The sequence below is a fragment of the Stegodyphus dumicola genome, chromosome 9, assembly GCF_044657685.1.
Source record: "Stegodyphus dumicola isolate Sdum_Otavi_A_Nest chromosome 9, ASM4465768v1".
NCBI classification, from domain to species: Eukaryota; Metazoa; Arthropoda; class Arachnida; order Araneae; family Eresidae; genus Stegodyphus; species Stegodyphus dumicola.
In genome coordinates, this window is record NC_140776.1 from 104,273,934 (window position 1) to 104,298,562 (window position 24,629).

General features: G+C 30.0%; 1 protein-coding gene across 1 annotated transcript in view; it reads left to right on the forward strand.

Moving 5' to 3' along the window:
- The window catches only part of LOC118198218 (DNA excision repair protein ERCC-6-like), a 93,194-nt gene that overhangs the window by 21,747 nt on the left and 46,818 nt on the right, over positions 1 to 24,629 (forward strand). Inside the window, exons 8-10 of the mRNA XM_085823851.1 lie at positions 7,517 to 7,652; positions 13,435 to 13,605; positions 18,750 to 18,926. Coding sequence (XP_085679977.1) covers positions 7,517 to 7,652; positions 13,435 to 13,605; positions 18,750 to 18,926 — 484 coding nt within the window. The remainder of the gene's footprint in view (positions 1 to 7,516; positions 7,653 to 13,434; positions 13,606 to 18,749; positions 18,927 to 24,629) is intronic.

Consider the following 24,629-nt stretch of genomic DNA (forward strand, 5'->3'; position numbering starts at 1 on the left):
GAATTTTCTGTAGAAATTATTTATTCCCTACATACATATTTTAAATATCTCAAAAGTTGCTCAATAAAGCTACTTATCAGAAGATATTTTTGCCTTTTGTTTCTATCAAAATTTTATAGCATTTACTAAGAAATAGCTTTGAAGTGATTGTTTCCTTTAACAATTTTGCCATAAAAATAATATGTTGCTGCAGAAATTTTACTGCAGTTTATTATGTTGCAAGCAAATCACACAAGCACTTATTTAAAAGTGAAACAAAAATATTGGAATTTGTCTGTAAAAACATTGGAACTTGGAATACAACAAAAGAAATGAATGCAAAAATGATGGCATTGCTTTTTAAGAATTGTTATGCCTAGGGTTGCTTGAAGAACTGTTACATGCATAGTTGTCAGGTTTCTACTCAGTCCTAAAATTTGGGAAATGCTAAAGTGGTTACGCTAATATTTAAGGAGCTCCTTTTTTATTCCTCCCCAGAAAAAAAAAAAAAGAATTAATATAGTATATACAATATGGCAGTTGCCAAACGACAAGCAATTACATAATTGAAGTTTAATTTTTCCAAGATAAATGTATCTTTCATACTAAAAAACTTCATTCAGGAAAACCACAAAATGAAATACTATTTTAGTGGTACAAGAGCATTGAATTGGTTGTAAGAAGAAAAGTTTACTCGGTGGATACTAGTTTAAGGTTCAAGCATTGCTTTCCTAGCAGCTGTTTTGCTTATTTCATTTCAATTGCAAGAGCGGTGGAATTTTGTTGGCTACAGCTGGGAATGAATCATTAAAAAAGTAATTGACAAAAATAGTTACTTACCTTCTTATTACTGAATTTCTTGTGTATCTTTGCTTTTCATAATTATTTTATGAAGTAACCCTTTTCACCCTTTCTATATATGATTAGGTTGCCATTCCTATGTGAGATTTTACACCAAAATTTATGTTATGTGTAATTGGTTCATCATTACCCCAAAAGAACCTTCTTTTTTTGACTTCCTTGTACGAAGTAAAAAGGAAGTATTGTAATCACGAAAAGTTTCAGGCAGAATATTTCAACGAAAATATCCATTTTGACCGCTATCGAATGCAATTTAACGATGTTTTTGCGTCATGTCTGTACGTAAGGACAGAATAAAATACTCTTTTCCTTCAAAAAAAATTATAAAACTGCTTTAAAATTAATTCTGAAGAGAATTTTTTGTGGCGTCTGTTCGAACATATCAAACGTATATAAATATATTTATATATATATCCACTCTGTTACCCGGCTCAGTGATCTCAGTTTCTTTACTCTTATATGTTGGTAAATTGTACATTTTTTGCTTTAAAAATGATTGAATTATGTTGTTTTTATCTTCCGGTTAAGGATTTTATGCCTTTAGTAAATCTATGTGCAATATTTTTAGAATTATCAGCAATTTTAAAGTTGTTTAATTGCCGCTAAGCCTGTTTTTAATGGCAGCCATTGATGTTTACATTTGAAACAGGAGACTAGTGGATTTGTTGCCAATCTAGAGAAACTTAGCTTCGCAACAACAAAGATAACCAGGGTTCGTACGGTCCTTAAGAGTCCTTAAAATTCCTTAGATTTTTTGGAATCAGTTTTTGGTCCTTAAAAGTCCTTAATTTTGGTCAAAATCAGCAGAAGGTCCTTAATTTTAATCATCTGAAATTTGTGTCTGTTTTTACGACTGAAACATAAGCATTTTGAAACTCGTTTTTTCTAATAAAGAGCTTTTAAACAATTTTTCGCTTTTGAGGATGTGAATTCTTTTATTAAGTGGTTCTAAATTTGGCGACTTATCAACATTTTGGCGATTTTAAAATCAGTTTCTATAGAAAATTTTTAATTCCGAGATCTGAGAATTTTTTGACGATTTTTTTTTAAAACATTGTAACATTGATAAATTTCCTTAAAATAATGGTAATATATTGAAATTATATTTAAAAAATAACATTAAAATAAAACATTTTTATTTTTCGCTGTTATATTATAAAGTTTCATTTTGGCCACTTATTATACAATATTTTGAATTTGAAAAATAAACAAGGTATAATGCTATAAAGCAGGATTTACAACAAACAGCACTTAGCAAAAGCAAAATTAACTATGCAATTAATTAAAAATGTCCTCTTTTTAATTTCTTCATAGTAAGCGTTTTTCTCATGTAATTGTCTCAGAATATTCATCTATAAAATTAATTTTACAGTTTTTCCCTTTTTTTTTTCCTCCCAAAATATTTCTGTCTTTTTGCTGTTACAGAATTGGTAGCGATAATTTTTCTTTAGTATTTTAGACATTGCAGCTTGGAAAGTTTAGAAGGATTTGAAGGCAAGATTTATAGACCTATGATTCTAGAAGATTCAAGAAATATGTGACAAAATAAAAAACGCCTCCATGGTATCAACACATAATGGATGTATTTAACAGAAAGTTAGCGATGAATTTCTTACTTTTTGGAGAATGTCTGAAAGAACTATGAAAACATAATATTTGAATGTTTTACTCCTGATACTATAATCTTTTTCTTAACATGTTTATCTTTCCTTTATTTTCTCTACTTTTCACTTGGCACAAACATGGAAAACATCAAAAATGCTTCTAATCTTATCACATGGGCAGGCATTATAGAAAGGGATTTTTTTATTAATAAAGAAATTAAAAAACTTACAATTTAAAAGATTCATCTAATATGTCTTAATACATCATACACTGAGCTGGCACTAGGCATTTTCCCACTCATTTTCCACTCATCTCTGTGGTTCCTAAACTCTGCTGCCTAGTGTCTTTCTAAATTTTGTTTCCAGTGCGTGCTCTAAATTCTAAAATTTTTGCCATTTCTAAATTTTGTTGTACGGTGTGTCACTGAATTCTAAAAATTCTTAGCACCAGCTCTGTAACCTTCCTTTACCATATATATTTCATATTTCTTCAAAATGTTCATATTACTAAAGAAATAAAATTAGCCACTTTTTTATGCATTTAATGTTTTTTAGAATAACACAAATCCTTAATTAAATCTTAAAATGAAAAAGAAACTGAATACATAAAGAAAATTATTCTTCAAAAATATGTGCAGTTATTATTATGTAAATTACCCAAATGTTTATGATTTCAACCTTTACTATAATGTCCCTTTTCTATTTCTTCATATGATAGATTTACTGAGGCAGATTAAATTAAAATTAAATTGTATAATCTTTGACCACTAGTCCACATTTTTAGTTTGAATTTGACTGTTCTTGTTTAATTACGTCGCCGTGAGCTGTAGTTGATTTTGCTAGCATTAGAACATGCCTTTATGCTCTAAGTTCTTTTAAAAAAGAGGCTTATTTAAGCCTTTGATATTGTAGTTACTTTCAGACATAGCGATAATTTTCTTCATGTCTGTCGGGGGTTTTGCATTATTTAACTTTTACCAGATCAAGTAAACCCTCATAGGTACATTGTGGAGAGGTTGGCAAGTTAGGAGATAAAGCACACAGAAACTAGCGAGAGTGTATGTGACAAAATGAGACATAAAAAAAATCAACATAAAGCTAGTAAAACGTAAATGTCACTTATCTTCTTTCAAATATGTTCAACTGTTATAACTGTAAAATATTTAATGCTACTTGATGAATTGCATAAAGTTTATTCTCTAACTTATTAATAATTATGTTAATTAATTCATTTTTAGTAATAATGCACACTAGTTGCGGATCTATTTTATTTTTAGGATGGTATTACAAAAGTGAAATTCAGGCATTGATAATATTTTTAATTGAATTTATTCAGTTCCCATTTGCTCATAGGTCCTTAATTTTTTTCATTAATGGTCCTTAAAAGTCCTTAAAAGTACTTAATTTCCATGTGCAGAAATGTGTACGAACCCTGATAATGCATTCATTTATTATTGCCAATTAAATCATGCTTAATTCTTTTTGGAATTTTTTTGAGGAAATAAGCGTTTGAGATTTACTTCGTAATTTTTAATATAGATATATTGAGTTTTTATGTATTTTTGCCTTCTCGCGAAGTGAGAACTGAATTAATTAAATGAAAAATACTCAATCGTCTGTGAAAAACTGTTTCTGTTTTGTTTGCTTAATTTCTTTTATACATAGTTCTAGCTTTATTATAGTATTTGAATAGAACATGTGGCAACGATTAGATAATTCTTTAAATGATATACATTTTGTGCATTCTGAGTTATAATATGAATGAAATATAATACTGTTAAGTAAACCTAGCGCCAGAGTGTCGCTATGGTAAACAAAGTGAATTTTAAAGAATGCATTTATTCTATTGTGGTTTATGCACTGTTGGCAATGTAGGTTTAATTCAATCTAATAAGTTTAAATAAAATGAAAGAAAAAATGCGTATAATTTAATATTCCGAACAAGGAAGTGATGTGGTGTACACATCAGATTTTTTTTTCCCTTTCAACTATCTGCACTTATGCTATTAGTCTTGATAATCATTTTTCTTGTTCATATCAATTTTCATATAGAAGTTGGTTGCCACCAAAGGTTATTGTCAAGTGTTATTCTTAAAAAAATAATACAGTAAATGTAAAAAAGTGTTTTGTAAACAAATAAAAAGATATTACCACTAAATGCTATCATCATGAATTATTTTTAAAGAAATAATGTAGTGAATGTTAAAAAAATTATATATGGCAATACTGAACACAATATTAGGAATTCTAAAGATGGGCTGTTTTTAAATTTTTTTTTTTTTTTTTTTTTTTTTTTTTTTTAAATTTTGCTGTTAAATTTTATGTTGTAAAGAATGTGATATTTAATAAATAAAGTTAAAAAGACCAAAAGTTAGTAAAACGTTGTGTAGGCATCTTGCTAATAAAATTGAACATTGATAAGTTTATCTTAGAAAAGACTGAAAAACATTAATTGTGACATTTAGTACTGTGTCAACAATTCTAAACAAATGCTGCATTTGAATATTTTATGATTTAGCTGCAAAATTTTATGTGGCATAAGCATGAAGAAAATAATGTTTAATAATAAAGTTAGAAAACAAAAGAAAAGTTATGTCATTAGGAATGAGTCCGAGAGTAGATTGGTAAACTATAAATTTAGTAAGAAACAAATCCATTCATGTGAATCTTTTCAGACTTTTTGTTATGTTCATAAGTTTTAAAATTTCAATGGGAAAAATTAAATCAATATGAAATTAGCAGTATTCTATCCTATTTATATTGTCTTTGTAAAAACATTCTTGGACTGAGCTCATAAAAAATAATTTATTCAATTTACTTACTATTTATGGTCTTGTCAGTACTCTTGGCTGTGTATGCATGAGTGTCACCATTTTTAGTGGTTTTGGAAACAAATAAAATTGCTTATGGGATGCCACTCAGTACATCTTGTCATAGGCATTTAAATTATTGCAATACCTCGATGCCACCCTGATAAGTATAGTGGTGAGCAAAGGTCCTTTTAAGTGGCTTGTTGTAGGAACAAAGGGATGGGAAAATTTCGGATCCATCTCTTGTACTCGATTAAATTTGAAATGAAACTGTATACAGTCAATACAGTGTGACCATACATGTGAGACCTGTGGTGACATTTTGGTAACTTGTTTACTTCTTGTTTTACTATTCTGCAATATTTCGGTGATACTTCCTCTTTAACCCCTTCGCGCCAACTGTCACGTATACGTGCCAGCAACGAACACACTTACCTACCGGCCGACACGCAGGCGTGCCAGAGCATTTTTGCGTTTACTACCGACTGTCACGTATTTGTGCCAGTACCCTGGAACGTTTTTCAAACTATAATTTCTGCCACAAGATGGCACTGTATGTCCATATGGTTTCAGATACATGTACATTAGACCTTCTACTCGAAATGAGAGAAGCATGACTCACATACATGTGTTTTTGATTATATAAACAAACGGGGAACTAAATGTTTCCGAATGGCGTGATTTATGATGTCTCTTTAAATCGCACTTTATTCGTATGTGGTAGTTTTTTATTGTAAGTAGAAGTTTTATATGCGCTAAAGCGTTGAGTATTTCGGTTTACAGTTCAGTTTTTAGAAAATAATTAGATCTTGTTAGACGTGAATTCTTTCTGTTTTTACCGTTTCAATGTCGAAGCGTCGAAAATGTTTAACAGAGCATGAAATAGCAGAAATGATGCAAAATATTTCAGATATTGATTCTGAAATTCTGATATTGATTCTGAAAGATTAACTGAAAGACGTTTTCCAAAACTTTGTTCAGAAGAGACTGATAAGAAAATGAGACGACGATGCTTCGTTTGTTCACATTCCCGGAAAAATCCTCCAAAACGGCAAATGAGTTATTACGAGTTCAAGGAATGTAACGTAGGACTGTGTGTAGACCAATGTTTTCAAATTTTTCATATGAAAAGAGAATTTTAAGTAATGTATTTAGTTTTCAGATGTATAATGTTAAAAGTCATAAAATGGTGAGTAATTAAAATAAAATGTGTAAAGTATGCATTTAAACAAGAAATAAGGTATTTAAAGTATATATATATATATATAAATATCTATAAAGCATAAGCCGTTTAAATACTCTATAGAGCATTATTAAACAAAGTGTTGATACTTCGGAAATTTTATGGATTTAGGCTTAGTAGCAAAAAAGCCCCCGGGCCTGGAGAGACGCTCGTGGAAGACACTGCCGGCCTCCGCGATAAGCGCGCGTTTTCTCTACCCGGCTCGAAGGGGTTAATGGTTCATTTACACTGGGAAGCGAAAGAAAATTGCATAGCAATAAAGTTTTTTTTTAGTCCAAAGGGGCTTTGTCCCTGAGGAGACTATTGTTTTCTGTTTTGCAATTTTGCATTGATTCATTGTAAATGTCCTTTTCACTTTTCAAACTGTTGCCACCAAATGTTAGAGTTCTGCAATATGTTTGAAGTAATTAAATAATGAAAAATTGCATAAATGTATGTATATTTCTTGCATTGCGATAAAACAACTGTACAAAAAGCCGTCGAATTTTGAATGATGTAGTCCTACTGCTAATATGGGCATGTGGAAACTCAAATTTGGAATTTGTTTTATTATTGATTTCATATTTTGTAAATCTATAACAATTTCATATTTTGTAAATCTTTAATGAATTTTTGGTTAACAAACTCAAGGATTTCAAAGCAAGCAATGGCAACTTTGTACAGAGAAAAGCATTTTTATGTGTGTGTGTGTGTGTGAAGCATCATGAAAATATTTCAGCTGTTTGACAGTTGGGATAGATGTGATTGAGAGGCGGCATCCTGTATGAGGTTTTCCTCTTTTTTTATAACCTCCTGAATGATAACAGTTAGTTATTCTTAGATAGCTGAGAAGACTACTGTGACAATACCTAGAGCCATTAGTTGGCAAGTTGAATAAATGATTTTTTTTATGAGTTCTGGGAGTTTCTTGACAAAATTAGGGGCAGTGCTCATTAAGGATAAAAGTCTTGTTTTAACCATTTGATAAATATTTTATTGTTTTTCTCTCAGACATAATATCATGTGTATTTTATTTCTAGTTTTCAGGGCCTGGGTCCCGTCATTCTGGTGTGTCCGGCAACTGTCATGCATCAGTGGGTTAAAGAATTCCACACTTGGTGGCCACCTTTCAGAGTAGCAATTCTCCATGAAAGTGGCTCATTTGTTGGCAAAAAAGTAATTCTTAAGTATGTTAAAATTGAAAGTCTGAATTATAATGTATGCTGCATTGTAGAAAAAGAAGATTTTTGTGTCATATCTTGAAGTTTAAATTAATCTGTTCACCACATTTACCTATTAAAAGTTTTGATTTAGGTCCAAATAGCAGGAAATCTAAAAATTTAAATATATTAAACTGTTATCATGGCTGCAGTACCATTATACAGGGTTGCCAGGCTACCTGGGAAACCGGAAAAAGTCAGGAAATTTGAAAATTGACCAAAAAATTCAGGGAAAAGTCAGGAAATTTAAATATTTTAGTCAAAATCTGGAAAAGTCAGGGAATTTCATATGGCTATTCCTCCCAAAAAAGTTAGTTTTGCGCTGACGTTGGAAGTGATCATTTTCTTGGCGAATTAAGTATCGCATGAGCATCATTCTGCCAGCTGGCATAGAGCCAATTTTCGCAGCTCCAATCAGATTCTCTTGAGAGAAAGGCAAAGCAAGTTTCCAGCAACTTTTGGTTTCTAGTAACCTCAAGTATCGAGAGACTCCCATGTGCATATGCAGTGCATGTTGAACTAAGGAAAATGTGTATTCTCGTGTAAAATAAAATCTGTTTAATCATAGTATAGGGTACTATAGAAGTTAGAATAGCCTCCATGTACTATATACACAGGATTTGGGGATATTATGATGAGCAGTAAACTGGTCATTTTGGTGTTGGCAACAATTTTCAAAATCGTGCCAAGGCCTTAGCGTATATTGGGATTTTACCGCAAAATCTTTTTACCCCCCTTTTTTTAATAAATGCCTTATTTGTCATTTTGCTGTAAAATAAAAAAATAGTAATCAGTCCATCTAGGCTAATCATTTAATGTAACTATATTCGCCAAAATGTTGTTGATTATTCTAATTCAGGTTTTAAATAATTATTATTTTAATGTTATTTGTGTCATTTAATGTTGCTTCTTCTCTCGAAATTTATTTATTGGTAAATAATACTGTCAGCTTTCAGGAAATTTTCTCTGCATAATCCGGAAATTAATACTAGCAGTAGGATGACATACCATCACGAAATTTAATGCACATATTTTTTGCTTATGCATGCTACTAAATAAATATAAAATACCTGAATTTATTTATATCATTAAATAGATTATTAAATAGATTTTTCTTTCATTTAGCTGCAAAATGTCTGTAAAAAAAGAAATTTTTTAATCCAGATTGGACAAATTCAAATTAAATCTTCAGTGAAGAAAACAACTCCTATTATAGTTATAATAGTAATGCTTTGGGGATTATATATTATAAGTCATATGTAATTGGCAAATTTTTGTGTTTTCAAGTGGTACCATAATTAATTTACCTCTTAGCACAGGCATTGTGCATTACGCGGATAGACTGGACTTTTCTTAAAACACACCTGGAAAACCTGGAAAAGTCAGGGAATTTAATTTTCCTGTTTGAGTGGCAACCCTGATTATATAAGCAAACAGTGACCCAAGCCTTTGGTTTCAAAGGTACAAAAACCTTTTGCTATTTCTGAAGATATGATTAATATTGACAACTTTTATTTGAAAGCATTGCTTGTATATAATTTTTTGCTCTAGCATCAGAATTTTTTAAATGCATTATCTTTTTTCCTTTTGTATCAAGATGCAGTTTATTCTTAAATTATGCTTTATTGATTGTCATTCTTTGAAAAATAAAGGCAAGTGTGACTAAAAAATACTGTTACATTATTAATTGTTTGATAAAGCATCAGATTTAGACACTTTTTCTACTAGAAACAGATAAGATGTGTAATTTTAATTTTGCTTATTATTGCTTTAGAGTCAAAAATATATTAAGCATCAAGGAATTGTTGAATGCAGATGCTTCATTGTGAAGGTAAAATTAATTTGGCCCGTGCATGACCATTATAGTAAATAAGAGAGGTTTCGGTTACAAATTGCTTGTGACTGATGTAAATAATTTTAATAAATGAAGAAGTTAGGGAAAAAGCCAAATGAGTTGCAGAATTCAAGCAAACTTAGAAAATACAATATTGCTTTTTGCAGAATTGCTATTTTATTATAAAATGCCCATCTATCAGTCTTTTATAATAATGATTTCTGATGCTCATAATATAACTTTGTGAGCTAGCATGCATTTAAATTGGTTTATTTTTTTATTAAAAAAATTTTTCATTAATACAATACCAGCATTATAAATGTAGTTTGAGTTTTTATTTTCAGACTTTATCAATTTCTTACCTTGTTCATAATTAGGTGAATTTTATTTCTGAGGCTTGGAGTACAAATTGTAATAACCATGTTTAGACTCATTTACCCAAAAGGCTCTTTTATTATAAAATAATATACATAAGATGATAATCAGAAAATAAAATATTTTTATTTTTCTTATACTATATGATCATAAAAACTTAATTTATTTTAACCATGTAATAAGTATTTATCAGAAAGATGATTAGAAAATAAATTATTACATTACAAAGTAGAATATTATATTATTACTACATTAGGAAAATTATAAAGTTGTTTTGTTTGTGTCTTGAATATTTTGTGCAGGTTTGTAATGAAATGTATTAATATCCATTCATCTTGAGTAAAATTACATACTCATCAGTTTCCACATCAGACATCAAATGATATGAACCATGTGAGAAACATGTTGAACAAATTAGAAAAATTATTAAAATATGATTAATTCATAGGTGAGATATATATATATATATATATAAGAGCACCAGGCATAATATGATCAATTCAAAGGTGGGATATATATTTAAGAACAGGCATGCCTTTTTCCTTGGCAAACATTGCATTACTTCTGTTGTTGGAAAGTGTTTCTTGTTTTCAGTCCTGCTAGATTTTTGAGGACATCTGCTTTATTTCAACTTATGAAGTCCATGTCATAAAATTTGTAATTTAAGCAGTGGCTTTCTTTCATGATAGGTGTTGGCATATTTTTAGATGGCATCCATATGAATTTCATTCGTAACCAATTCTCATGATAGTTTTAAAATTTTATGACTGTTCATAATTTTACAAATGTTAGAATTTTTGAAATGATTAGTAGCCTCACTTTCATTTATTTAGCAAATGATAAAACAATGTAAAAGGAATTAAATGTATTTAGTTGAAATATATGTCAAAAATCCTTAATTTTTACATTCTGACAGTGATTTCTGAACTGCTGTGAAATACCAATTTGTATTTTAGCATTTCAAAATACTTTTAGCATGATTTTAAACTGCTTGGCTATGGTTTGTTTTCAAATTATTTTGTTATAGTAAAAAACGGGTAATTTTTTAAAATTTAATTTATATTGCAATTATTTTGCTGTAATAATAATAATCAGTGTTTGCAGCAAATATAAAATATTTGCAAAGTAAATGTGTTCTTTAATTCTGAGAAATATTTGGTCAGCATCTAGCTTTTGCTATTTTCAAAAATAAATACAATCAATTCAGCTATATAGTCACAATTAATTCAAAATCATATCAAATATGATGGCAGTTGAAAAGAAAAAGGAGAAAAGTTGGAGAAAATTCTGAGAAAAGAAACAACCCTTATTATCATTAACAGAAAAATGAATACTATTAACAATTTGCTTATTTTTCCAAGCAGTTTTGTTTGGAATATATCTTCATTTACATGAATTAAATCAGTAATCAAAACATAAAAAGCTTACTTAAGTAATGCAAAAATAAACAGCAGTAGAAATTAAGAAACTGAATGGTTAAGAGATATGGCATCATTGTTGTTATACTATGCACTATACATTTCCATAAATTTCATATTTTACACTGCTGACTTGGAATAATAATTTTTTCATCATTTCACTATAAACATTTTTTTTTAAGACAGGGCTGGTTAATCCAGAGTTGATCATAGTATCAAACTGCAAGTTGCTTATCAATCTGGAGAAAGTACAGTATATAATAAATTCTCTTATAAAGTACATAGTAATTATTTTCCTATTCATTTTCAATAATCTTTTAGATAACTAGCAACATAGAATGGTTATTATAAAAAAGGAAATAGGTAATGATTTTAGTGAGTCAAGCTAATAATTAATAATAATAGAAATAAATAATTACATTTGCATTTAAATCTCTTAATTTGTTTATAAGTAACAGACAGATTGAATTAAAAAAATATGTATATCTTATGCTTTGCTGAAGGGCAACATATTACTTTTAAATCGTTGAGTGAATTAATCAAAATTTTGAACAAAACTTAAAATAAATAAAGAAATTTTAATTTCAGAGTTTGGGTTTCAAGGTGCAGTTGTCTAAGTAAAGGACTACACGTGTCAGATAGGTATAGGAGCTGCTGTTGTTCTGTAACACAAGGAACATACATACCTACAAATTCTTCATTATTTGATGATAGAGATATGGAACTTGATATAAGGTTTGATAATGGCAATAGGGGACTAAATTTTCAATAATGCTTTTTATTTAATATTGTTGCAAGCAACAGTTTTGTAGATGTCTTTTTAAATAGTCACAGATGAACAAGAAGGTACATTACAATCTATTGTAATTGGTAATGACACAGAGCTCATAAGGTTCCATTTTGTTATTATAACTATATATTATGATTACTTTTCCTTTCTGTTTCCCTACCAGAATGCAAATTAAGAGTATTTATGCTGATTTTTTCGAATTGTAAGACAGAATGTGTTTCTGCCTTTCAAGGTAACATGTTCTAGGCACATGCTATTCAGTTTCTATTAGTTCAGAGAAGATTGTATTTTTCAGTTTTGCATTATAGTTGCTGACATTAGAATTGTTAGCGGCAGTGATATGTTTTGAGACAGCTTCACGTTAATCAAATTATGTAGCCTTTGGTTTAGGCTTAGTTTTAAATTTAAATTTCACTGCTACTAATACATGCTTAAGTTACATTGCTACAAGTGATGGCATCGTTGTTGTTATACTATGCACTGTATGACATGTATTTTATGACAAACATTTTATGTTTGAGTTCTGATTTAATAAAAAGGTAAGAAAAGTTTAACAATAAACTTTTTTGAGACTTTGCTGTTAATTTCAGACTCAGTGATAATTCATTCTACATCTGAACAAACACTGTTAAGCAAATCCTGCTTATCACATGAGGGATTGCATATACTGCTGATACTGCTCAAAGATTAAACTCTAAAATGCAATTCACAGTATACTTTGAATAGCAGACTTTGTGAAGTACTTAGAACTGATTACCAACTAATCCATCATGGCTGACAGAGTTGTGTTTACTTGGTGTTCCATGGACATCTCGAAGGTTTTTGGAAAATAACACATAAAGCTTTGAAAATGCATTTTCCCAGAACTTACAGAATAGCATCAAATAGCCAAATGTTGTCGACTTAGTGACAAATGGTTTTGGCAAGACTTGTTGTGTGCATTTTTGCCCTAATCTTACTTTCCAATGGAGCTATTTTAATAATTTAAACATTTTAGGATTCAGAATTGAAAGATCTACTGTTCTATGTTGTAAAAAAACACTCATATACAAAACCTGTGACCAAAAATTCAGTTACAGACAAAAAAAAATGCCCAATAAAACTATTATCCTAAACTCAAAAAAAAAAGTAAAGAACACATAAATAAAACAATAACACAGTGTCACAAAAATTCACAGAAACAACAATGCAATTAAAAAAAATTAAAGTATTTACAGAAATTTATAATATCATACTTATATTCCCCTCTCATATGTAAATTTACAATATGGAATTACTGGTATGTTTCATATAGCAAGTTTTTAATTAAAATTGTTTTCAGGAATTATTAATTCGGGCCATCAACAAGAATCATGGAATACTAATCACATCCTATGCAGGCATTGTGCAGCATCAAGAGTGCCTTCTGAATCATGAATGGCATTACGTTGTTCTCGATGAAGGACACAAGATTCGTAATCCCGATGCCCAGGCTACGCTTACTGTAAAACAGGTGTGCATTTAAAAATGTTTTAATATATATCTACAAATTACATGTAAATTCAGTTCTTTTACTGCAGGTTTTGGCATGCTGTGTGGGCAGTCACCAAGATGCCATAAAGTAGTTTTAAAGTGCCTGCCGCTCATTTATCTAAATTCTGAATATTAAGTATTTGGACGAATAAATGCTTACAATTACAATTAATAGTTTTAGTAAAAATTCTTATTATGTCTTTGCCATTTTAACAACTGTACAAATTATACAATTAAACTTTTGACAAAAACTGAATATTAGCAGCATCTGGATGTCACTTATATGGCTATCTAAATTGATTTTCAGTTGCTAGAAACATCTGATTTTCTATGCAGCAAATCATCTTCTGTTCTGTTATCCTCATATATTCTTTCCAACCTTTGTATGCTATGCTTTACATCTGTAACCTCTATTGGTATGTAAACTTATAATTTTATGAAATTGTGCTTCGAGTTGCTGGCAGAGTATGCATTTTTCACTTCAATTTAAATTATAATGAAAAGATACATACAGTATTGCTTTTACTATAGACTGCACTAAGAAAGTAAAGTTCATTTCAGCTGATTATTGTGTGTCAGCAACATATTTCAGTTTCACAGTAAGAATAATTTGCAGTTTTCTTGCTTGGCTGGCAAAATTTATGAACTATGTGTTATAGTCATATTTTTTCAAACCTTTTATTATCTGCATAAATTAACTCTATTCTGATATAATTATATTTATTTTTGTTATTATTGTAGCTTTCTCACACTGCCTGCCAAGCTTCCTATTTCCAAAATATGCTCGGCTAATAAAAAAGATTGCTGACGCTTGATTTTACATTTATATACAGTACTTAAATAAATCCTCTTGGGGGAATATTTAATTTATTTGTGTTCTTTAATATTTATATTTTCAAGAGTGACCAGATCTGTAGGATTATATTTGTCACAATTTTAAATGATGTTTAGATATTGAAGTTCCTTCATGTACCACTAGCACATCTGCTGTCTTTTGAGAAAGATTTTCTATTAAGTGTCTGTTAACATCTGCCGGTGTTTTGCGCTATGCTTCTATAGGACAGCGAATCTCTCTATATTAGCTTTTGAGGAAGTTGGTCTGTAATGCTGTAATGGTGCTCTTCAACTCATCCCAGTTTCTTTACAAGATGAGAATATTTTGGGACACTCAAGGAATGTTCTTCCATTGTTTTAGCATCCACCATCCACTCCCATTTTTACAAACCACTCAATTCAGATCTATGCTTTATGATGGCACAATCTGTCATGCTAAGAGAGAAATGAGCTAGTACTAAACTGTTGCTGGGTAGGAAGAATAGAATTGTCTGTATTGTTTGTTAGCCTTCATATTGATTACTCTGAATGCAAAACCTATTAAATCAAAATAAGCTAAGAAAAATAAACTTGTGCAAGACTTCCTTCTCTGGCAAACTACATACTTCATATATATCTACTCCAGTAAATTGGGGTCACCTGCCAATAACTATGTTCTTGCACATCTATTGGATCTTCATAATGTATTGTATGGTTCTTCACTTTATGAGACATTCTTCCATTGTTTTAGCATCCATTGACGACAGACACATTTTATACAACTGCAGTTCACAGATGGTTTTTCATTAAGTAACCATTGACTTGTGTGTTGCAGTTCGCCTTCAGGATACAAGTGCTAATGTTTTTAGATTGATGAAACAAGAGTTCGCTTGATTTTACTATAGCTGCAGTTTTTAAAGAGACCTATTAGTTTGACAAGCTTTAGAAACATGTATGATTTTGGCATGTCAGTTTTTTTCCCCTTTCTCAAAGAAAACATGCAAAAAATACAAATCATGTAAATAAATATGAATAATTAACAAAAACTGTGATTTGTTCTTCTCTAAAAAAAATGTATTACTCTATAGCTAAAATAAATATTGTATCTTTAAAATTGTTTTTGTGTATTAAAAACCTGAAAATTTGATTATATTGGTTGCATCATAATAGACAAATTTACGAAAGAGATTTAATAAAGTTTTCATTAGAAACATTATGCATTTGGCTAATGTGTTGATGCAGGATTGAATAGCTAAAGTAGCAAAACATGAGTAGCTGCCTCAAATTCTTTCCTTGTTCGTTGGCTGCATGAGAATTTTGTTGTCCCTCCCCTCTTGTATCATAAGTAATGTGCCAAAATCTCACACAAAGATCTCTCAGACAGGTAGCACTGAAATGCTTTTCCAAATAATCTAATGCAGAGTTTAAAATGTCTAAAATGAACCAATTGTCTGTCTAAGTCAGGAAGGAGTACGTTGAAAATAAATTAATATTTTATAATTTTGTAACTCTTAAGTATATATAAGTATGATGTTTAATTTGCCAAATGGAATTTTGTGATTCTTTTCATTTGATTTGTACATATTATGAGAACTGGACTAAATATCCTGAAAAAAATTTCATAGCTTGTAATTCAATAATAACTTGCACATAACTTGTAACATAATAATTACATAACTTACATAATCAAACAACTCAATATGCTCATAATCTGGTAATACTGTATGTGCTTGTATTTTTTAAAATCATTTTATTATGCTTAATTTGTTAATACTTTTTGCTTAAGCAAAAGATTCTAAATATGGGTATTTCGGATGTACTTACTGAGGAAAAAAGATGCAGGCAAAATGTTTTAAAAATGTGGCATTCAACTGGACATTCACATTTGTAAAAACCTTCATCCAACAAAATTAATATACTGGTAAACAGGTCTTCTAGAAATATAATATTTCCATATTACATAGAACCAACATGCAGGTATTCAAATGGGAAAGTGGTTTAAAGGCAGTCAAATTTCCTTTGTAACAGCAGTGCACTTTATTTACTGGTAATGCAAAGAATTCAATTAAGTTTTGTGCACTTACATGCAAGAAATAGATGGAGAGGAAGAAAGTGAATACTTAGTAGAGGACACATCATAGAAGTTAAACAATAGTCTCTGTATCAGAAGAAAACATAGTACAGTCAAAAGTTGTTAATCCGGACTCGTCGGGACTTCGGCGATTCCGGATTATCGATTTTTCTGGAGTATAGATCATCAGTTTAAATCTGGTAAGATGGCATGCAGAAATTATAAAATTAAAAATATGAAACTGTAATTTATGAAATAAAGAGCAATTATGATCTAAAGAGTATCAAAATTTACCAAAAAAAAGCTTAATATTTATTTGTTTACTTTATTAAACATTTCTTTCAATGTAAGTTGTTTAAGTTGCTTCGTTTTATGTGATAATACTTTCTCTTTAATTCTATAAACAGGCATAATTTCTTCTTCAGTTACGCTGTTTTTGTTAAGTTCCGCTGTTGAAGTCCTTGAAATAATTGCTGTGTCGAGAATACCGACTAATTTTTTAATCGAAATTTTTTCGTTTTCAATAACCTCTGTGTCACTTTCTTCACTATCGGAAGCGAATTATAATGACAAGGAATTTGATTTAAATTATTTCAAAGACGGAGTACATCGAGATGAAATACTACATTTAGTAAGGAATTATAAGCCAAGTAAAATAAAAACATCTGCCCTGAACATAAGGATAGTGCTGACAGATCAACTTCCAATTCATTGTGTGCTGCGGCGTCCCCCCCCCAGAGCAGCATGAAATTGATAAACAGATTTCGGAATGGTTAGAAAAACGAAGGATATGCCTTTATCCATTTTTTGCAGCAATTCCACTCTTTGTTTAATGGACTTCGAAACATACTTTCGCTTTGTAGATCCTTTACATATTAATAAATATATATCGGAAATTCTATTTGACATTATTGAAAGTTCAAGCTTACTTTTATAAAATTGCTCTAACAGTCTGCAAAAAATAATAAGCCGGTTCCAATTCGAAGATTAAGGAACAACGCAATCTGCAACATTAACTGAATTAGATAATTTTACCTTAGCTTATACCGTCCGTTATACATTAAACACGCATGCATAAAGTTATTATGCGCATTTCTGCGCATGCATAACTGCATTATGCGTTTACGCATTCGCAGAAAGTTCGTAGCTTTGAGGTCCGGATTAAAGACTTTTGACTGTATTATATTTAAACAAAATGACTGTTATGATTATCCAAAATTAAAAAAAAATTATTTGATGTTTAGATAGTGGACCATTTCACCACACAACAGTTTCTTAAATTATAATTGAAAAAAATATAATTAATAATGAAAAAAAATCCATTTTGTTATTCTAATTTTCTGCTATATAGAGTAATAAGTTTTATTTAGAATTGTGTATATAATTAAGCAATAAACTTAAGAGCAGAATTAAACAGAAATTAGATAAAAATCACGCGCATGCATAAACATATTATGCGCATGCGCACACGCATATTCGCAGCCGTAAAGGTCTTACGCGCATGCATCAACAAGACGCATGTGCAGAAAGTTTGTAGCTTTGAGGTCCGGATTATGGGTGTCTGAATTAATGACTTTTGACTGTACTGGATGAATATGCTGAGAGATAAAGTTGTTGGTTTTTTTTTTTTTTTTTTTTTTTTTCTAACCTATGACAGAACCAGAGAAATACTTAAATGGAAAAAATTATTGAAAATGTTAATTAAAGAAGTAACACAATTTAGAGTGGTGGGAAGATAGTGAACAAGAAAAGGCTGAATTTCTGCAGGGTATGATGAACCACAAGAAAACTTCGTAGATTCTGAAATGGACATCCTCACCAAAGTGTAGAAAAAGAATGTTGGGCTGTACCAGATGGCACAATACAAAACAAAAATTAACAGCCCATTTATATAATATTTCCATATTACATAGATAATGTTAAAATTCAATGTTAAGATGACTTAATGATAAGTCAATGTTAAAAGCAATAGCCATAAGATTTCCAGTAGGAAAAAAAAAAAAAAAAAAAAAATGTGGCAAATAAACCAACCTGATTGTGATAATGTGTATGAACCATTCATTTTTTTAAACTTTATATTTTGTGTACTATTATTAGAAATCTTATCATTACCATTTATTTTACCTGCTGTTACTTTTTCGGATATGTTTTATTGCTCATTTTTTAAATAACAAATGTTCAGTTTTGTATGCCTTGTTTATGCATGAACTTCTTTTAATTGCCATAATTTTCTTTCCAAGTTTCGTACACCTCATAGGATAATTTTATCTGGCTCTCCTGTCCAAAATAACTTGAAAGAACTCTGGTCACTGTTTGACTTCATATTTCCTGGGAAACTGGGAACGCTGCCTATTTTCATGCAGCAGTTTTCTGTGCCCATAGTGCAGGGTGGATATGCAAATGCCTCGAAAATTCAGGTAATTACTAATTTATACATATTTTCAAAGAAAGTTAGCATGATTTTTAAAAGCCATAGTTAATTCATTTTAAATGCTTTGTATTATCTAATGCTCTTAGTGTAACTTTTCCCTTAATGAAGATGTATACAGTCATCAGTACTTTTTTAAACCTTATAAGATTACGTACTGAAATTTCAAAATTAAAAATATTCTTTAATAATATTTTTTTAAGGAAAAGGTATTTTGCATAAAGAAAGCTTTTTTTTTTTTTTTTTTCCCTGAGTCACCACCAAGTAAAATTTAAATGTGACTTGAAGCCAAAATGGCAAAATTTTCTGTTTAGAACAATGCTACTAATATTTGCTGTTCTGTTAATTTACTTATGATTGAAGTATTGTCATTGTAATGTAGAGACTTCATTTATGTTATTCTTCATCTAGTATTTCTGTTTAAATTCTATTAATTGGAAAACTTTGCTTTTTACATGTAATAATCACAAACTTTCAGATTTGTAGCTGTCATCATTGTGGAATTTGCTTGCTAGCTATATATTATACCAAGCATTTTAAAAAATATCTGCAGACATTTCTACTCATGATTTTTTTTAGATTTTATATTGAATATTTCTAGAATTCTTGGATAGTCTTATTGTTGCATTGATTTTTCAAAAGCTGCTTTACGACTGCATATCAGAGGGTGCAAAATTCATATAACCATTGGCTGATTGATAGATATGCCATGCCGTTTGGGGAAAGAGGAAAAAGTAGATGTTATCATTTACTAAAACTTTGATTTTTATAAGTTTCATAATAATAGATGAATTAAAATGATAAGCTGCTTCATATTAGAAAAATAAGGATTTTTTTAAAATTTTATTCCTAATAGCAGATTACAAAGACATCTATAGACAGAACAAGCAAAGATGAAAGAAAAAGCAAAACTAAAAAGAAGTCCAGAGTATAGTCTTTAACACTAAAATTACGGTGGTCTTTGTATGCCTAGAATTATGGCGGGTGTCATTTTGACCCCTTGATAAGATATCTGCATATTTCTCTATATAATATAACATATTTGTGAAAAAGACATTAAAATAATGCAAATTATGACAACTACAGTTTATTTTTAAGAATATAGAGACTTTGCAGGTATGTAGTCAAATAATGAACAAGCATTTAAATATTTCTGTCGGAAAATGTATTCCCCCCCCCCCCCCGTTTTCGATAGCTTACATTTCAGAAACACAGAAAATAAAATGTATAAATATTTACGCAAATTTTTGAAAAAAAGTGGTTTTTAACCCAAATATTAAAGTATTTTAAAACAAGCTTTTTGCTGTAAAGAGTACATAGAAATAGAAATATATAGAAAAATTTTATTTACAGATAATATATTAGTCAGCGCAGCAATTTTCACACACGCTTATCTTTCTGATTTTTTGTGTACAATATCCGCATACATATTACAGTTGTCACAAATATTAAGTTTTGTTACCTTTGCGTTTCCTTACTTGACTCCTTTTTTTTTTTTTTTTTTTTTTTTTTTAAATTCTATTGAATCTTGTCCATCCACAAAACCACTTGAGAGCAAATTTGTTTCTACTAGATATACATTCTTCTCTTAGTTCTTCTGCCAAATGCAATAGAGGATCCCTTCTGCTGATATTTTCTTTTGTAACTTCCTTATACAGAATACAAGCATTTATGCCTACTAAGTACAAAATATTGTAGAATAAATGCATTGGCCAACGGCATGATGGTGCTTTCATGGAGTACTTTCTTGTATCTTTTCCTAAATTCCTATCTTGGAGTATCTTTTCCTAAATATTTAAATCCATTTAATAAGTAGTTTGTCCTAGCGTCTACTGCTACGGTACGGTACGGCAGAATTTGAACTCGTAGAAACAATTTCATTTGTACTTTCACTTGAGCTAGAGGAGGATATTGCCTGATTACTCTCTATAATAAATTCAGAATCACAAAATGTTTCATCTCCATCTTTATCTGTAGAATTATTTTCAATTTCAGAACTGGAATCGGCATCAGATAGTTCTTGCATCATTTTAACGATTTCTTCATGCATTAGTCCTTTTCTACGCGCCATTAGTATGTCACTATAATAAATTCATGTAAATAGAATAAAATTTTATACTAAAACTTGTTATGAATAATAAACAAAATATCTAAGAAAAATCTACAAAGGTTCACCTCTCAGCTCGTAATAATCTCTTTTCTCTGTTTTCTTTCCACAAAGAAAAGTATTGCACATATTTCAAATCATGTGACTGGCAGGTGTGAATAGGCAGACCCACCATATTCTTTTCCTTTGTTTGTATTTTGTTTAGCAGGTGCAAATACAAATAGTTTACAGAAGTAACAGTGTTCATGTAATACAATGGAATGTATTCATATTTCTTTTCTCTCAAAGGGGTCAAAATGACACCTGCCATATTTCTAGGTATAATCATTTGTTAGGGCTAAAATAAAAATACGATTTTCTTGAAATCTTTACTATTTTGTGAATCACAATGATTTAGGAAAAGTCAAGAAAAGATTAAGATATTTGCAAAAAAAAAAAAAAAAAAAAAAAAAAAGAAGAGCTGTCAGAGATAAAAGTTTGCTAGGTGTCAAAATGACCCCTTCCGTAATTCCTAGATGTGGGGGCATCCATTTCCTCATGAAGTTGCATAGTTTACAAATTTTATTGTTTACAAGTTTTATTGTTGTTGCGATTAATGTTCATTTCATGCAGATGTTTTAAAAGGCAATCATGGCCAGTAAAAAGATGAAAGAAAGCAGTAGATTTCTTTCTGGGCTATAAAGGTGTGTCAAAAATTCTATTATTCATTATTTTATGGCTGTTTCTTTCGGTAATGTCTTTCCAAAAAGCTTCTCTGTAGTTATTTTTGATTATGCTTTTGACAATGTAAAATGGTACTTAGCTGTCAGTTGTTTGAAGAATATTGTCCCCTTTTTTCATGAAAAAAAAAAAAAAAAAATCTGCCTTATCATTTCCATGAAGACTACAATATGATAAAATCCATTGTATGGCAACTTCTTTGCCCTCCTGAGCTAAATTGTTTAGAAACTGCTGATATTTTAAAACATCAACAGACATTGGTGATTCAAAAAAAGAAATGACTAGAAGAGCAGCTTTAGAATCGGAGAGTGTGACAACCTTTGAAAAATGTTCAAGTTGCAATATGCATATGGCTGTGAGAGTTGAATTTTAATGGAGCTGAAGTTCCATGAAATCTAATTCATTCTTCCTTCCCTGTTGTTTATGCCAACAAAAGAAAACCAATTTGAGAAATGTCCAAGCAACTATGTCTTGGGGCTTAATGTATTGCTTGTATCAGATAGAATAATGCTACCCACACTCAAGAATAGTTAAAGCTGTGCTAGTGACTAATGTATGTATAATGTTGGTTTATATACTGTCATTGGCCACAGCAAGGAGTCTCTAGTTAGCAGCTGTTTAAAAGTGGCATACAGGAATTATGGTTAAGTGAGAGAAAAATCTCTTTTATGGAACACCTGCTGGCTGGTATTATATCCAAATGCTTATTATCAATTCCTAGACCTTCTAAAAGATTTTTTTTTTTTTTTTTAATCGCCAAAGGTGCTATTAGTCACAAACCTTATTTTTTTTGTCCTTATCACCTTTCAAATGTTACTATCAAATGCTATCATTGTGTGTGAAAGAAATAGTAATATGGTAAATTAAAAATATTAAAAAGGCAGGCCTTGACTTTACTTTATAATTTTTTGGCTCTTTTGGATATGATAACATTACCTTAAACCTTAACTGGAGGGTAATGAAGGATATAAAAGAGTAGAGAAATTATTGTAAATTTTTATTGTAAATATTTTGTAAATATGTATATTTAATCAATACTGGATTCTTTCCTTTTACTAATAAAGGGCCAACTCTTTTCAAAAGTCTCAATTATAGCCCGAATTGAGTGAAGATTTTAATCTTCTTCTTCTAATTTTCCATACTTTAGCCAGTATTTAGTTAAGTTTTGATATACCAATTAAATCAAGTTCATTAAACTTTTAATATTTTCTTTCATCAAATTTAAGTTTTATTTAACTTCCTAAAGGAATTTTTGAGAAATTTCTGGGAATTTGAGAATGAGAGGTTTTTTAAGGACTTCATTTCAAAAAATGTTGGGAAATTTTACTTTAAAAGTTTAATATTAAAACATTTCAGTTTTTCTTAATTACTTTAATTTTTTGCAATTTTCACAAAAAATATCTTTCACTTAAATTTTTTTAACAATTTTCACAATTTTTCAACAGAACACACATTTCAATTTACAAACAGTTTACATTTTTTTCACATACCACTTCACTTTAATTTCCTTCAAGCAAACATACATCTCTTGATTAGCTCAGTTACTTAACTCCCTAAATAATTGATATTACTACCTTTAAAATTTTTAATTTAATTTAATTTAATTAATATTAATATTTACAAAAATTTTTTACTATAACAAAGATAGCAGCTTGACACTCAACTTTACCTATATAAGCGCCATCTATATAATTTGAAGAACACACTTACTTCTCTTTCACAACACTTTTGCAGACCCCAACACTCATATAGTAGGTAAGTTAGAATTAAAACTTACTATTTACTTGCTTTAAGTATTTTTTTTTTAAATTTTTTATGTAGTATCTAAGTATTTTCTAAATATGAAATTATATTTTTAAATATATATTTATTTTAAAAATTGTGAATTAGTTCTTTTTGTTTCTTATTTCTTATTGGTTTATATGGATTATGTATAGTTACGGTGACCAGACGTCCTTTATTTCAGAGGACAGTCCTTTATTTGAAGGCTCTGTCCTCTAACTTTATTTATTTCCTGAAATAAGCATATTGTCCTTTATTTTGAGAAATCGTCGCAAAATCAAATTTCTCAAATTGGTTTTCTGCAACTCTAGATCGGAGCACCCGCAACGTATTTTTCTAAATGCCAGCCGAGCCGTACGCTGACAAATACGCAGTCGGGCCGGAGCAATGCTCGCTTCTCGCGTTAATACCACCACCACATAACTAGGGACTGCTTAGTTTCTTTAATCTTTGTGTTCATTCTCCTATGGTTTGTGCGCACAGCACGTCCTTCGTTCAATGTTACCCAAATATTGTATTTTACAGCTTTTAGTTTACTCAACGGTAATCAATTTATGACTTACCCTGGTCCTAACTCCTAGGTAAGTTTGCTTTGTATTTTCAGTTTTGATGTTTCGGTATTATCTAACTAAATTTTATAGAAATCTTGACTTTTACCATTCATGGCGCCTAAAAGAAAGTGCACTTTCAACCAAGCATTGCAGGAAGAATTTCCTTTCATAAAAAAAGGAAAATCGGATAGCGATGTTAGATGCAGTAAATGTTTAGCCACTTTCAACATTGCAAATAGAGGCAGATCAGCAATTAATCAGCATCTTCAAACTTCAAAACACAAAGATGCGGATAGGCAGGCTTCGACGAGCAAATCTTTAAATGAATTTTTTGTTAATTAAAGAGATAATGACACCCAAAACGCGTTAGCCCTAAAAGAAGCATCGTGGTGTTATCATTCAGTTCAACACAATTATTCATTTAGATCTAGTGACTGCTCCTCCAAACTAATTAAGAAGTGTTTCGAAGAAAAATATTCTTGCGCAAGGACAAAAACGGAATCAATTATTTGCAATGTCTTCGCCCCATATT